The sequence below is a fragment of the Botryllus schlosseri genome, chromosome 3 (genome assembly GCF_051294905.1).
Source record: "Botryllus schlosseri isolate E-star chromosome 3, Bs_hap1, whole genome shotgun sequence".
Lineage (NCBI taxonomy): Eukaryota > Metazoa > Chordata > Ascidiacea > Stolidobranchia > Styelidae > Botryllus > Botryllus schlosseri.
This window is the reverse complement of record NC_137238.1, coordinates 34,057,297-34,072,506: the sequence shown is the minus strand read 5'-3', so window position 1 is coordinate 34,072,506 and position 15,210 is coordinate 34,057,297. Positions and strand designations below refer to the sequence as shown.

At 41.1% G+C, this 15,210-nt stretch overlaps 1 protein-coding gene across 1 annotated transcript; it reads left to right on the top strand.

The window, feature by feature from the left end:
• The first annotated feature begins 1,617 nt into the window (after nucleotides 1-1,617).
• Nucleotides 1,618-5,222, top strand: LOC145435104 (kelch-like protein 25). Its single transcript, XM_080312376.1, has one exon. It carries the CDS (start codon nucleotides 2,248-2,250, stop codon nucleotides 3,901-3,903), a length of 1,656 nt encoding a protein of 551 aa, XP_080168502.1. The 5' UTR covers nucleotides 1,618-2,247; the 3' UTR covers nucleotides 3,904-5,222.
• Nucleotides 5,223-15,210: the final 9,988 nt, after the last annotated feature.

Below are 15,210 nucleotides of genomic sequence, written 5' to 3'. Positions count from 1 at the left end.
AATGAGTAAACAGTGGACCATCTACCACAGTAAGACTGTTACGTAGGCTACATGGTGTAAATTGTCAACAGTTGAGTTCACCGACAGCAACGAAATGCATTTTGCAAAAACATTTTGGCTTTGTAAACTTTTTTGACCTAACACTGCGATTTGTACTCAATTTTGCAGTGTAAACAATATTCGACGCTATTCAGCAGTCATTTGGCGTTGGTCAGGAGGATCCGTCTTACAATTTCGAAAGTGGCCAGCTTCAGTTAACTTCGAGATGTATTGTGATCCCTAAACCAATTCTAACCATCCATTTTGTTTGTATATGTCCTGGAAATCGCCACTTCTACTTGCAATACAGATATACCGTACTTCTAGTGACGATGATTGCCTTGATCGTCTCTGGTTTTAAAAACATCACTGTGATGGAACAATTTACATATATCTTGGAGTAATACTAAGAGATTTTTATAAACTGGAAATTATGGAAACCTATTGAAATAAAGTTGAAAGATACACGTTGGATCACCATATTCCTTTACATCTTCATGATATGCAAAACCAATCTCTCCGACCCTGTACCGTTATTTGCTGCAAAGATTTTATTGCTTGTTCTTTTTCATGCTATGTTTCTGTATTGGTCACTCCTTGATCGATGTACATGATGAAAATGTTCAAAGCGCGTTAGGGGCTTGTTGATAGTGTTGTTAATAAGGCTGGACAAAATCGAGAAGAGATATCCTGCGTGATTTGTTTCTCAATTGAGTATTAGACTTTAGATGTATTAGTTGAGTATTTGGGTATCACGGAAGAAAATAATGAGAGTTCTACACCACAAAGGACGTTTTGGCATTGCTGTGACTTCAGCACGAGTTTGTAGAAATGTGATTTCCGTCTACAATCCTAGCTCGGTACTACATCAAAATTGTTCACTACAAATTTGGAACAACACACCAGTACTATCCATCTTGGTGTGAAAAATTACCTCTGCAAAATCTCCAGAAAATCATACACTCAAAAGGCATCTTTGAGACATCACTCAGCTGGCCATTCTGGTGTGATAGGCTTCAAGTGTGAACGAAGTGACAAATGATTTTTTATCTGCGTCAACATATGCTACTCTATCTAATTGTGAAAACTTGCCATGTGCTAAACGTGTGGTCATTCGTTCGTCCAAGAGAATTGTTTGAAGCAACACATGAAGATCCATCTTGGTCTGAAATATACCAGAAGTCTTTCAACAATAAAACTGCTTTGAAAAACCCCATGTATTTGTATTTTGAGAAAATAGTTAAGAATATGTAGTTTGAAAGGACAGCTTGCCTTTCCAAATATCAGTTTGAATTGTGTACCAATGATTAGTATTTTTAATTTATTCACTGGCGTGTACTGGTATTTGTCGATCTTCTAAACCGGGCTGGTGAGGCCCACGCATGATGAGCAATTGAGCATGTCCACTTAAAAAATGAAGGTCATGTAGGCTATATCAATATTGTTAGCGACGCAGCTTAAGTTGGTGACTTTGCGTATAGCTTGATTTTACATATGCCATATCCTGCAGAAAACATCGCTATTACTCGTTATCTGTGGTCCTGTCACACTGCGTGCATGAGTGCATGACTCTTTCTCCATGGATGTTCTCAAGTCGATCAAAATGTTATTGTTGCATCAAAGAGCCAAAAGTGCAATTAAATATATGACTAAAGTATTTTCCTCGGCAGCCGCTGAAACTCGGTCTTTGCACTGCTGGGCTCATACGCCATGGGTCCTGGATTCGTTTTCAGTTGACTGACCACCAAAATCCGGTCACCGTCAACAAACTTCAGTGATGATCCCCATCCCAGGTAAATGGCCATCATTGCAGCAGTAACGCGTTAAACATAAAATTTCAACCAAATCATGATACGGAGCACTGATGTCCTTTACCAACCTCATACACGCGAAAAAATGAAAGGCTTCATCATATTCATTATTTTCTTCACTGACTTCGGTTGCCATATATTTATAATCATTGGTCACCATATGTGTCAGATCAATTATGTTCATGCATTGAAAATATTTTGCTCATATTCATATGTTAGGATTAAGATTAGATCATTGAATGAATATAGTAGCTGAGCTATTTTGCATATGAATCTATATTATCTGTATTAATTATCCCACTGAAAATGCTTATGACGTTACAGAAACAGATTTTAGTTAACAATATTTTAGTTTTTGCATGCGCTGGATATTTTGGCTATAAATCAGTCAACTGTGATGGAACACCTGAATATTAGCAAGACGGGTCATGCCCTCGACATTCTATCGAAATTTGACAAGTTCAGAATCAATCAACAGTACTGCGACTTCATTATCAAAGCGGGAGAAAAGAAGATCTCTGTTCACAAGTGCGTCATTGCCGCAAGTTCTGAGTATTTTGCTGCGATGCTCAATCACGACACTAAAGAGAACATGTTGGGAATGGTTGATTTAAAGCATGTAGATCCTGAATGTGTGATGACCTGCATTGATATCATGTACACCGGACAAGCTTCATTTCTTATACGAAAAACGGAAAAACTAATGTATGTGGCGCATTTGTTTGGGATTTATAGACTATGCGATGCAATGTCACTTTTCCTGGGGAAAAATCTTGACATCGACTCGTTTTTCGATACCAGGTATATTGCTGATAAGTATTCCTGTCAGCAATTACACCAAGCATGCACAAGTTTTGCTTTCGATCACTTTCATTCGATCATGAAAACAGCCGATTTCAAGGAACTTGAATTCGATTTTATAGAGTATTTGATTTCCTCGGAAGATTTGAATGTGTTCGACGTTATCAAGTGCAAAGCGACAATGATTTGGGTCAATGACGACTTGGATCGCACCGACCAACTTTTTGCATTACTGAAGCACATCGACTTGGAAAAAATTCCCGTCTACTACCGTAAATTTTTATCTCAGCAACCAACTGTTGCAAAATCCACCGAATGCATGATGTACGTCATGAAGTCACTACCGGAAAAATCAAATGTAGAAGCCAGTGATTACAAAGGTGATTGTACACCTAGTATTATAATGGTGAATGTGAAAGATTCACGTTTTATGTGGCTTGACATATACAGAGAGTCTTTGACAGAGCGGCTGCATTTCCATTATAAAGATAGTATGAGAGAGTTCGACGCAGTAGTTGTGATGGACTGCTACATATATGTCATTGATTGCAAATCTGATATGTACTGTCGTAATTTTCTTGAAAATGAATCACCCTGGAGAAAACTTGAACGTTCATTTCCGGAATACGCTATTGTAGTTGCACGTAATTCAGGTAAATTCTATCTAGCAAATGATTTTATGATAGAGTCTTTGGCCCAATATGACACAATCAACAACATTTGGTCTAAGCTTCCCAACAGGCCAGCTATTGTGCATTCGTCTGCCTACACTATATCTCAGGATAAGCTTTACGCAATTGGTGGTTATGATCTATTTCATGCCAATGATATGACGAAGTTTGTGCGGGTTGTGGAATGTTTCAACTTTACAACATCCATTTGGTCAGTTGGACCATCATTACCAGTGGAAAGAGCTAATGCAAGTGCATGTACCTATAATAAGTCCATCTACCTTTTTGGCGGAACAAGTTTGAACACTGAGTATGTAAATGACATTCTTTGGCTACCCAGTGATGAAAGTATTTGGACGCTAATTCCAGCACATTACTGCGAATCGGATCGGACACATTTAGATACTTATTGCATTGACGGTAAGATATACATATGTGGCGGAGCCATTCGGGAAATGCCGTGCAATACTATCCTCGAGTTCAATCCCAAAACTAATTTGCTAAGTTTAGTGATGGACTTGAATGGTCAGGACCTGAAATATCTGAATAATGAAATCTATGCAGCGGCAACAATCTTGTGACTCCACAAAACGTTAACGAATCAAATTTGTGATTTTGCATATAGCTTGCCACTGAATTTGTATACAACATGCGAGCATGGGTCAAGGCATGGCTTTCGACTTTAGTTCTCTGTCCGTTATCTGTGGTTTTGTAAAACTGTGCATGACTCTTTTCCATACTTTTTATCTCTGTATGTAAGCTGTATGTAAGCTCCCTTCCCTTCCATTCCCATTTCCCATGTGTATGTAGTGTTGAACTCTTGTGATATTTTAAGCCAATCAAAATGTTGCTGTGTTGGAACAATGAGATACAAAGCTGCAAGTAAATATCTAAGATGTTTTCAATATTTGTTTCGGTCGCCAAATAAAATCATTGGTTACACCGCTGTTCTTGTAGAACGTGGGCCTGGATTCCTTTTCTGCTGGCTTCCTCCCAAAATCGAGCTTCTGCCAAATAAAAACCAATGTGGTCCCGAAACCGGGTTAATTGTTGTGAGTTGTGACTTGTGACTGTCACAGGATGGGCTTTTCGCATAAAACCAAATCATGATAAGACTCACTGATGTTCTTTGGTGACTTCACAAACGGGAAAAACTGAAAACTCTATCATACGAGATATTTGCTTCCTCTATCATACGAGATATTTTCTTCAAACTGTTGAGACTTCTGTTGCCGTATATTTTTGAACGATATACTTGTGCAAGAGCTATGCCCCTCTTCGTGGAAATTGATATTTTCATAGTCTTATAGCAGTGGCATCACAATATTCATTTGCATAAGCGTGAAATCAGAATGATAACATCTGCATTTGGGGATTAGGCTGGTGATTTAAATGTAACATGTTTGCATTCCTCGTACCGTCGTATGATTTTTCAGGGCTAGTCCACTTTTATGTCATCTTCATGTATTGCGATCCAATCTGTATTCCTGCATTTCATCACTTTCGATCCTCGGAACAATGCTCGGACTTTTTCTTACACTTCATCAAAATCCAAAATGCGGCTGGCTCGGTATGCTTTAATTTGTACAAATAATGATATCTTCTGTGACCCAATGAATAAGATCAATTATGTTCATGCACCGAAAGCATAAAATGTATCGCCCATCTCTGTTTAATTGGTGTATAAAGCAAATTTGTAGAGCCCAAGAATATTTATCCTCGCTGACACGGACGAATACATTTTCTCTTTTGTCCATTTGTCAGGAATACGACGAAATTGTTGAATAAATATTCTATCCAAGATATTTTGCCTTTCAATGCCTGTTGATGTTGATATTCCTTCATGACCAAACTCATCTTTGCATACAACAGTATTGACCGTTACTATCATTTTACAGAATCCGATTTTGATGACCTTTAATCTTAAAGTTATTGAATGAGCTATACATTTTGGGTTGGCTATTAACCAGTAAACTGTGATGGAGCATCTTTTGAATATTGGCACGACAGGTCATGCCGGTGACATTCCATCAAAATTTGACGAGTTAAGAATCAATCAACAGTATTGTGACTTCATATTCAAAGCACCAGAAAAGGTGATCTCTGTTCACATTGCCGTAAGTTCTTATTATTTTGCTGCGATACTCAACCACGACTCCAACGAGAACAGGTTCGAAGTGGTTGATTTAAAGCAGGGGTGCCCAACCTGCTGGCGTAGAAAGAAATTTGTGCGGCTGTCGATACGTAATTTAATTATTATATGTTGGCGACTGTCGACATTCAAAAGGCATTTACGAATTGTTTGACACCCCTGCTGTATAGTATAATGCAGAGAAGCTGCCAGCTAGTGTTAGAAGGTATATTCCATTACTATATTATAGCTCTGCCCTGTAGGATATTTACATGAATAATCTGCTTCATGGAAAGCCCCACAATATTATATAGGGGACTGTAACAGTAACACAGTTGGGCGCCAATTATACAGCCAATGCAAATTAGGTCATACATTGAAAAGCATTGTGTTGAACTAAATCAATTAGAGCTTCCTGTCAATTGGGTCATGCAGTGAAGCAATTGATTATACATTCCCCACAGGGAAGCAGTCTGCATATCTCATTCCAGTGTGGGAAACTTGTTAGTCGTAGGTCCTGGTTTAGCCATTTTCTTATTTTCATCTTATATGTTATTTTGACTAGACCGCAATATGGTTAAAACTTGATCAATCTACATTGTACAAGTTTCTGTGATAAAATAGCTGACTCCTTGAACCTGCGTCTATGCTCGCGATCTGGAAAAGAATTCAGCCAGGTCGTTATCCGGTATAACTAGAGAGTCATGACATAAATGTATTAACTCAAATCACTAGAGTGTATTTTGCAGCAGGTCGACTGCTACAGTAGGCTTACATACAATGATTCTTGACCATTTCACGCTTGTCTATTCTTTTCTGCAGTATCATTGGCTTTCCCTCCACAGTATTATGTTCCTGTCCCTCAATTCATCTTCAGATCGACGCTTCATCAGTAATTAATTGCTGGTGCTCAGGTTGCGTATATTGCCTTCAGCTTATGCATTTCTCGCACCGTAGGGCAATTTTGGACTTTATCTTTATTCACCATATCCCTTTAAATCAGGGGTAACCAACACCGGGACCGCTTGGTGATAATTTGCGGCCAACGGCGTGATTTGAAATTCCGGAAAAAAGCTTACGAAAGCATTTTGAAATGATGAAATGAAATTCAGTCTTAAAATATTGTTGTTGTTCAAAATAAGGTAAGCTATTGTGCCCAACATCACTCTTCCTCACCCGAAACGGCTTCGATGAAGGCAACAGCCTCCATTGACATGCAATGGCCCAGATACTGCCAAGACTGAGATACTTAGAACATCAATCTCCACCTTTACGTGGAGAGATTCTAACAGCGTTCCAGCTATGGTATCGGATTTATCCAGCCCAGGGGTTCTCAAAGGGTGGACCGCAAGAGCATTTGAGGTGGGCCGCAGAGCTATTTGGAAAATTTTAAGTCTAGTGATATTTGGAGTGTTAATCTCTAAAAAATAAATTGATATTAGTTGATTATACGTGGGCTATGTAAAGATTTTCATCCGACTCTGATGAGACGTAGTGGTACGTATGGAGTAGCATTTCAAGTCGAAAATGGGAGGCAGAAACGGTGGCTTTTTCCACTGGCTATGACTACCTATGGCTAACAGCAACTAAAATAATTTTACGTATATAATACCTGGAAGGTTATGCTGAAGTAACCAAGTATTCCGGCAGGGTCATATGTCGTATGCCGTTGAAAGGGGTGTGCAATAAACTCGGAATGAAGTGTAATTGATGTATAGATTCACTGCACTTCGGCAGGTCGTATTATTGTAAGTTAAAAATGACAATAATTGCAAATTATTAGCAAATTCTGGTGGAGGTATACTGCACCACCGCAACAAATAGTAATGGATTGAGAATTCAGCGGAGCGCATTAATATTTGTAGTCTGTTTTGTTTAAAATGTCATGCCTGGAAATCAATGTACATAATGTAAGAGTCACATGAATTGATAGTATCACTGGATTGAATATTCCGACATCGCAACCTCAGTTGGTTCAGTACGTGACATACAATGTACATTGTACAGCATACATAATAAGAAAATCTTTCTTCACTCCTCTGTAGTACCCCATTCACCAAGGAATTGTTTGAAGCTGGCCCAGAATGATTATACTATTCCCCTCAATGGTGGAACTAAAATCCCAATCACACAGTGTCTGCGGGAATTCGATCATTGTGTTTCGCGAAGCTAATAGAGCAGCGGACGATCATTAAATACTTAAAAGTTTTAGTATATGATCTACCAGAGCCGTAACTGCCGCACCCAAACCCCGAATTGGGGGAGCTAGAAGGGGCACGAGTGCACGACTTAATGCCTCGAAATGTTTATGTTTCAATTTCATCAGTAAATCAGGAGAAAAATGCACATATTTCAGAGAAATAGGCATATCAGCGCCGTCGATTACCACGCAAGAAAGGGCTGAGAACCCCTGATCTAGCCCCAACACTGATTTTTTGTCGGTGAAAAGTGTTACCAGATATCATTTTCAGCTCGTAGTTTAAAATAGACTGAAAGTGATGATCATGATATTATTTTTTTTCAGAGGTGTACTCATGTAAAGCCCAATTTTTCTTGCATTTGAATTGTCACGGCCTGCGACCGCTGCAGAATTGGAAAAGTGGCCTTAGACCATTTTGAGTTTGATACTCCTGCTTTAAGTATTGTGTTTTGCTAGTATTGAAGTCTTGTGATGGTTCAGTTTACTACGTTACATCAAGTTGAAGGCAATTACAGATGCAAATGCTATCTATTGTATCAGAAATATTTCATTCCCTCTGGACTTTCGGGAGAAGTTTCTGATATATTGTTTATAATGCGTGTGTGTGTGCTTTTATTGATTAGGAAGTATCGAAATAACAATAGCCTACGTGCGGGTACAAGTAACTATACACTCTAAATGCCACAAGTTGAAGAAGGAGAGCGCTTAGAGATGCTTTGTCAAGTTTGTGGTGGATTGTTCTAATAAATCCCACGCAATACACAGTATGAGTGTGACTACAGTTTTATTGCAAGCTAATAGGTAATAACCCCAATCACACTACGATCTGAAAGGATAAAGAAATGCAGCAAACAACGTTAAGCTCCCGCGTAAGCGTGAAGCCTGGCGACTACGAGCGGAGCGCGACATCAGTCACGGTCGACTAGTGTTCAATTATAATGAGCCATTGTTGCGGAATTGAACATATTACTGCAAACGAAAGTTGAGATATATCAATACTTCCCCCTTTTGGGAAGACAAATAGGCTCAGTACATTTCCAGAAAACCGGGCGAGTTAAAATCGGCCAGACGGCTTAGGGCCAAAGCCGTGCGGTCGGGAGGAGTGTTCGGCACGTCGTCGCTCGCCTCTTGAGAGATGATCGCTGGCTCCTCATCATTCACCTCTGGTTCCTGAGAGACGATCACCGGCTCGGGCACGGTTGTTGGTTCCTCAGGATGCTGGCTTACCGAATGTTCAACTTCGTCCGCCGTCGGATGCCACCATTCAATGGGTGGATTGGCATGCACTTGTTTTGTGAGCGCATCTCCATAATAAGGTTTGATATCATTGAAATGACGTCGATACCGCTTACCAGTTGATGCGTTGATCAGTTCAACGCCGTCATTGAAGATCTCCGTGACAGTGTAGAGCTCAGGGCCAAATATGGGGTCAAATTTGTTTCTTTTGTGGTTTCTAGTCATGACTTGCTGCCCCATTAGAAAATGTTTTGGTTGTCGCTTGTTTGAACTGTTGATAACTTGTTGCCTTTGTAATTTCGTTTGACGGTCTTGGTGCAAGGCTTTCTGTACTTGGTCGTTGTTGAGTACTTTCCTTGGAAAGTCGTTTCGGAACCCTCCTTTCAACATCAAGTCCCCTGGCGATTCCCCGGTTGATATGTGGGGGGTTGATCTGTATCCAATGAGGAAATCTTGCAGTGCCGTTTGTTTGTCCACACCTTGCGCATACGCAATTTTCATCGCCTTGCCCAAAGGCTTCATAAAAGTCTCTACAGGGTTGGCTTGTGGATGGTACGGATACGTCTTTTTGTGGTCGATTCCGTGCTTACTTGAAAATTCAGCAAATTCTTTCGAATTGAACGGAGGGCCATTGTCAGTCCTATGAGTATTAGGTTGACCATAATGAGCGTATGTTTTCGCTATTGCAGGAATAACATGCTTAGCTGCGGTACTTTTGACGATTGTCGCATCCGGAAACCGTGTCGTCAGGTCTTGCACCACCACTGCGTGACGTTTATCCGGCATTGGCCCAAACAAATCTATGCTGACTTCATGCCAGGGTTGTTTAGGCGGCATAATGAGTTTCTGTGGCTGTTTACTGCCTGGCAGTGTAAACTGCTGGCACAACGTACAGGATTTGATTTTCTGTTCCACCAACTCATTCAAGCCTTTGATCCAGAAGTGACTGCGGATGCGTCGCTTCAGGTTGCACATTCCTGGATGACCTCCTTGGTGTGCTTTGTTGATGGCTGTTTCCCAGAGCTTTTCTGGGAGAATGATCTTGTCCTGTTTCAGCACCAAACCATTCGAGATGGTTAACTGATCTTGAAATTTGCGGAATACTTTTAGATCCGGGTCATTTTTTGATATGTGACCCTTCCGGATGCTTTTTCTAAGTCGCTTAAGGAGGCTATCTTTCTTTGTCTCCTTGATGATGCGATCCATACACAACGATTCCGTGTAGGGTGCATGTTGGATCATGAGAACAGTGCGTTCCAACTCACATGCTTCATTTTGCCATGAACGCGGGGCTAACTCGATTGGCTGGGCATGCCTTGAAAGGTAATCGGCTGGATTTAGAACACCTTTCTCCCACACCACCTTGTAGGCTATATCTTGATGCCGCATCTTGATACGGTCGGTACGGATAGAGCCTTTCCTGTGGTTCTTGAATATGCCCTCTAACGGTTTATGGTCCGTTACAACCAGTACTTCTGGTCCTCCAGTGACGTAGTGGCGGAATCTTCTCAAACCAAAGTCTACTGCCATGGCTTCCAAGTCTAGCTGCGGATACCGTGTTTCTTCCGGTCGTGTGGATCGACTTGCGAACGCCACAATACTAGATTCCTTTGCGCTTGGACCTTGGGCCAGAATTGCAGACAAGCCTGACACATGAGCATCCACAAATATGTATGTCTTCGCCTTGACGTCAAAGAATCGCAGTGCGGTATCTGCTTTAAGAGCCTTTTTTAGGCTTTTAAATTCCTTGCTGCATTCTGATGTCCACCTGAACCTTTGATGCTTTTGAGTCAATTGGCGGAGGTGCTTCGTTTTGCTTGAGAGGTGCGAGATGAAGTCCCCAAATGATTGAACGAAGCACAAGAATGACATCACTTCCTCTTTTGACTTCGGACGGGAAGCGTCCTCCAGAGCTTTGACCTTCTCCGGATCTGGTTTAATACCTTTATTAGTCACTATCATACCCCAGAAAGGTATCTCTGGCTTTTTGAAAACACATTTGTCAGCGTTCAGGGTCATTCCAGCGTCCTGGATGCGATTCATGACCTTTTCGAGAGCTAGGTCATGTTGCTGAGGAGTCTCTCCAGATATGATGACGTCATCATGAATGACATGGGCCCCTTTGATATTAGCAAAGAGCGGGATCAGAGCTCTCGTGAGCTCGCCTGATGCTGGTTTTGCACCCATTGTGAGCTTTCGGTAACGCATGAGTCTATGGCCAGCATGGAATACAGTGACTGCTTTCGACTGCTCATCCAGCAGCAATTGGTGGAAAGCTGATTTAAAGTCCAGTTTGCTGAATACTTTGCTGCCTGCCAGCCTTGCTTTGATTTCCTCCACTCTTGGTATAGGAATGTTAGTAGCCTTGATCGCCTGGTTGACTTGCCTCAGGTCGATCGTCATGCGTAGGCTGCCATCGCTTTTCGGCGTAAGCACAGGATTGGAAACCCATGGCGCTGGACCTGTGTGCTCTTCGATTATTCCATCACTTTCCAGTTGTGATATTAGATTCTGAAACTTGTCCTGCAGATGAAAAGGGATTGGACGTATGGCTTGGGCCACTGGTGGAACCTCCGGATCGATATAGAACGAAACCTCATGATCCTTCAATGTTCCTATGCCTGTGAACACAGATGGATATGCCCTCATCACATCTGCTTTTAGCTTGTCCCCTTTCGCAACCCTGTTCACTTTGCGAGACATTTCTGTCTCCATGTCGCCATCGAATTTGATGATGCCGAGCTTTTCACACAGTCGCCCACTAAGTAGAGTCTCTACTTTACCAGGGACGATATAGAAGCGAGCACTCACCACAGAACTTTTGAAAGTTACAAAACCTTCATAGCGTCCACAGCATTGGATTGGCTTCGACCCATAAGGCTTTATGTACGTTTTCGTGGATCGGAGACGTAGTTTAAGCTTTGCTGCCCTCTTTGCCGACATCACATTCAAATCGGCACCCGTGTCCGCATAGGCTTTTACAGGTTTTCCTGCCATTGCAACCTTCACCCGGTATCTTGGTTTTGATACCTTACGCACCTTGCGGAAAGGCTGCGATTGGTTGACTCTCTTGATTCCTTTCTTTTTCCTGCTCTGCATTTTCTTTCGCGACGCATCAGAGCTGGCATCGCTTACTGAATCAGCGTCGTCATCTGATGAACTGCTGACGTCACTTTCGGATTCTACGCGGTTTGCCTTCGCGCGTTTGTTTTTCTTGCATGCTGTTGATCCTCGGAAGTGGCCTTCTTTACCACACTTATGACATGTCATGTTTCTTGCTACACACGATTTTCCTCCTTCACAGATGTTAGAGGAGCATGTTTTGCAACGACCCTTGTGTTGTGCATCTGCACCTGAACCCCTATGCTTGTGATAGCGTTGTTTGGGTTTCACACGACAAATGTCAGACGCTCCTGCAGCCTCAGTTTCATTCTTGATCAACTGGGCGGAGTGTGAAGCCGCTTCTATCTTACGGCCGTTCTCTACCAAGGCCTTCAGATCCCATTGGTTCTTGAGCGCATTTGTCCGTATGTCATCTGATTTGATGCCGACTATTATTTGATCCCTGATCATAATGTCGGAGACATTGCAGTTTGCATTTTCACATACAAATTTGCATGCCTTCGCTTCACGCCTCAAGCGGTGGACGAATCCGTCGAAGCTCTCATCCATTGCCTGAGACAGACGGTGAAACTTGTAATTCGCAAGAGTATAGTTCCGGGTTGGCTCATACCGGGACTTCATACATTTCACCAGATCTTTGAATTTAAGTGTGCTACGGTCGTTTTCTGGTACGGTATCTTCAAAATCTCTCTGAAAATTTCGTGAAGAAAACCGACCCAAGAATATTTTTGTTTTATGGCCTTCGATCCAGACCTCTTTGTCCTGCTCTGCGGCAGGAGGTTCTTTGGCCATTGCAGCGTATTCATATTGAAACGTGCGTACGAACTCACAGAATGCGTCATGAACATTACTGCGATGATGTTCTGGATCGAATCGATCGATTGAAGCTTTGGATTCTTGTTCCGACATTGGGGTTACGTTGCGTTGCGATAGTATATCCGATTTGTCCTCGTCGCCATTAATAAATCCCACGCAATACACAGTATGAGTGTGACTACAGTTTTATTGCAAGCTAATAGGTAATAACCCCAATCACACTACGATCTGAAAGGATAAAGAAATGCAGCAAACAACGTTAAGCTCCCGCGTAAGCGTGAAGCCTGGCGACTACGAGCGGAGCGCGACATCAGTCACGGTCGACTAGTGTTCAATTATAATGAGCCATTGTTGCGGAATTGAACATATTACTGCAAACGAAAGTTGAGATATATCATGTTCCACGGAAAATATTCTTTGGAAGAACATCTACTGACTCATGCAACTGTGAGATACCCCAAATGCGGAGTTTGTGGCGAATCCTTTTCCGAAAACAGTGATTTGACAGAACATCTGCTAATCCATTCCGACGTAACCGCTTACATCTGTAAAACTTGCGGATTGTCCTTCAGTCAGAGTGGTGATTTCGGAAAACACATGCTGTTCCATTCCGGTACTAAAAATTACACGTGCGAACTTTGCGGCAAAGTATTGACGACAAAGAGAAGCCTGAGATGCCACATTATGAGTCATTTTAGCGTGAAAAATGTACAATGTGAAATTTGTGGAAAATCATTCCAGACGAAGAAACTACTAAAAGTACATATGACCAGCCATATTTGTGGGAGAAATCGTGAGTGTGAAATATGTGCAAAACCCTTCTGCACGAAAGCAACATTGAGGGCACATATGCGAATCCACTTGGCCATAGAACGATTCAAGTGTGATGTCTGTGGAAAGACTTTCTGCAATCCACGCAATTTAAGACTGCATAGGAGGACACACACAGATGTAAAAAAATTCCACTGCAAGATATGCAACTTATCATTTCACCGACTTGATGCCTTAAACCATCATATACTACTCCATCTCAATGTTAAAAAAGTCAAAAAAGTCACTTGTGAAGTATGTGGAAAATCATTCAAACGAGACGAGATTTTAAAAAAACACATGCTCATTCATTTCTGTGATTACGAGTGCATGATTTGCGGCAAATTGTACAGCACAATGGAATCTTTGGAACTACACACTCGTACTGTCCATGTATGTGCGAAAAATTTTCTGTGTACAATATGCGGAAAATCATTCGCTCACAAAGCACCTTTGGAACGCCACTCGATCATCCATTACGGTACGAAAGATTTCAAGTGTGATAGATGTGGCAAATCGTTCAACCAAAAGTGTTCGTTGAATCGACATATGCTGATCCATTTGAATATTAAAAATTTCAAGTGCGAAACATGTGGTCATTCTTTCGTCCAAAAGAATTCTTTGAAACAACACATGAAGATACATCTTGGGGTGAAAGATTTTGAGTGTGAAATATGCAGGATGTCGTTCAACCGTAAAACTACTTTGGAAAACCACATGCACATCCATTTTGATACAAAATAATTGAAAATATGAAATTTAAAATGACGGCTTACCCGGCCAAACATGAATTTGAATTGTGTACTGAGGATCAGCAATTGTTATTCCTTCACTGGCATGTACTGCTATTAAAGCTTTCAGATTGAGATTTATGGTCTGGGAATCGATAACCCAATGCCCACTGTTAAGCATGTTCACTAGGGGTGTTCAAATATGACTTTTTTTTTCAAATCGTACTGGCTACTTGATAAAATTGTTAGGTTACAGTACCAAATTTTGTTCAATTCAAGCCAGTAGCCGCACCGGTACAGGAGAGGAAAGTTTCCATCCATTACATAAAAATAAATAAAAAATAAATTGAAAATGTTTTGTTCGCCCCATGAAAGTGTTAGGTTGTCTATAGAAACGATGTTCACCAAATTTGGTTCAATTCTAACCAGTGGAAGCAGAGTTACTGCGGTCGAAATATTTGGATTAATAAGAAAATAGTATTTATGGTGGCCAATTCTTTAATTATTTATTGTAATGGTGTCCACCGTAAATACTATTTTATTCAAATCCGGGTTTTTCAAATGAGTGATATTGTATATTGCTTGATTTTGATTTCGCATAGGCGATATCTGGCAAGAAAGCATGGCTCTTGCTTTTAGTTTTCTGCCGATTATCAGTGGTTTAGTGTGCATGACTGCCTTATATCCATGCGTTATATCACCTATTTGTTAGCCTAGCTTGTGTGACGTTTCAAGTAAACACAGCAACTCAAAGTAAATATCTGACTGGTTATCAAAATTTTCTTCTTTAGCCATAGAAGCTCAGTGGTTACAATGGCTTCCCCCATAAATCCCTCAACTG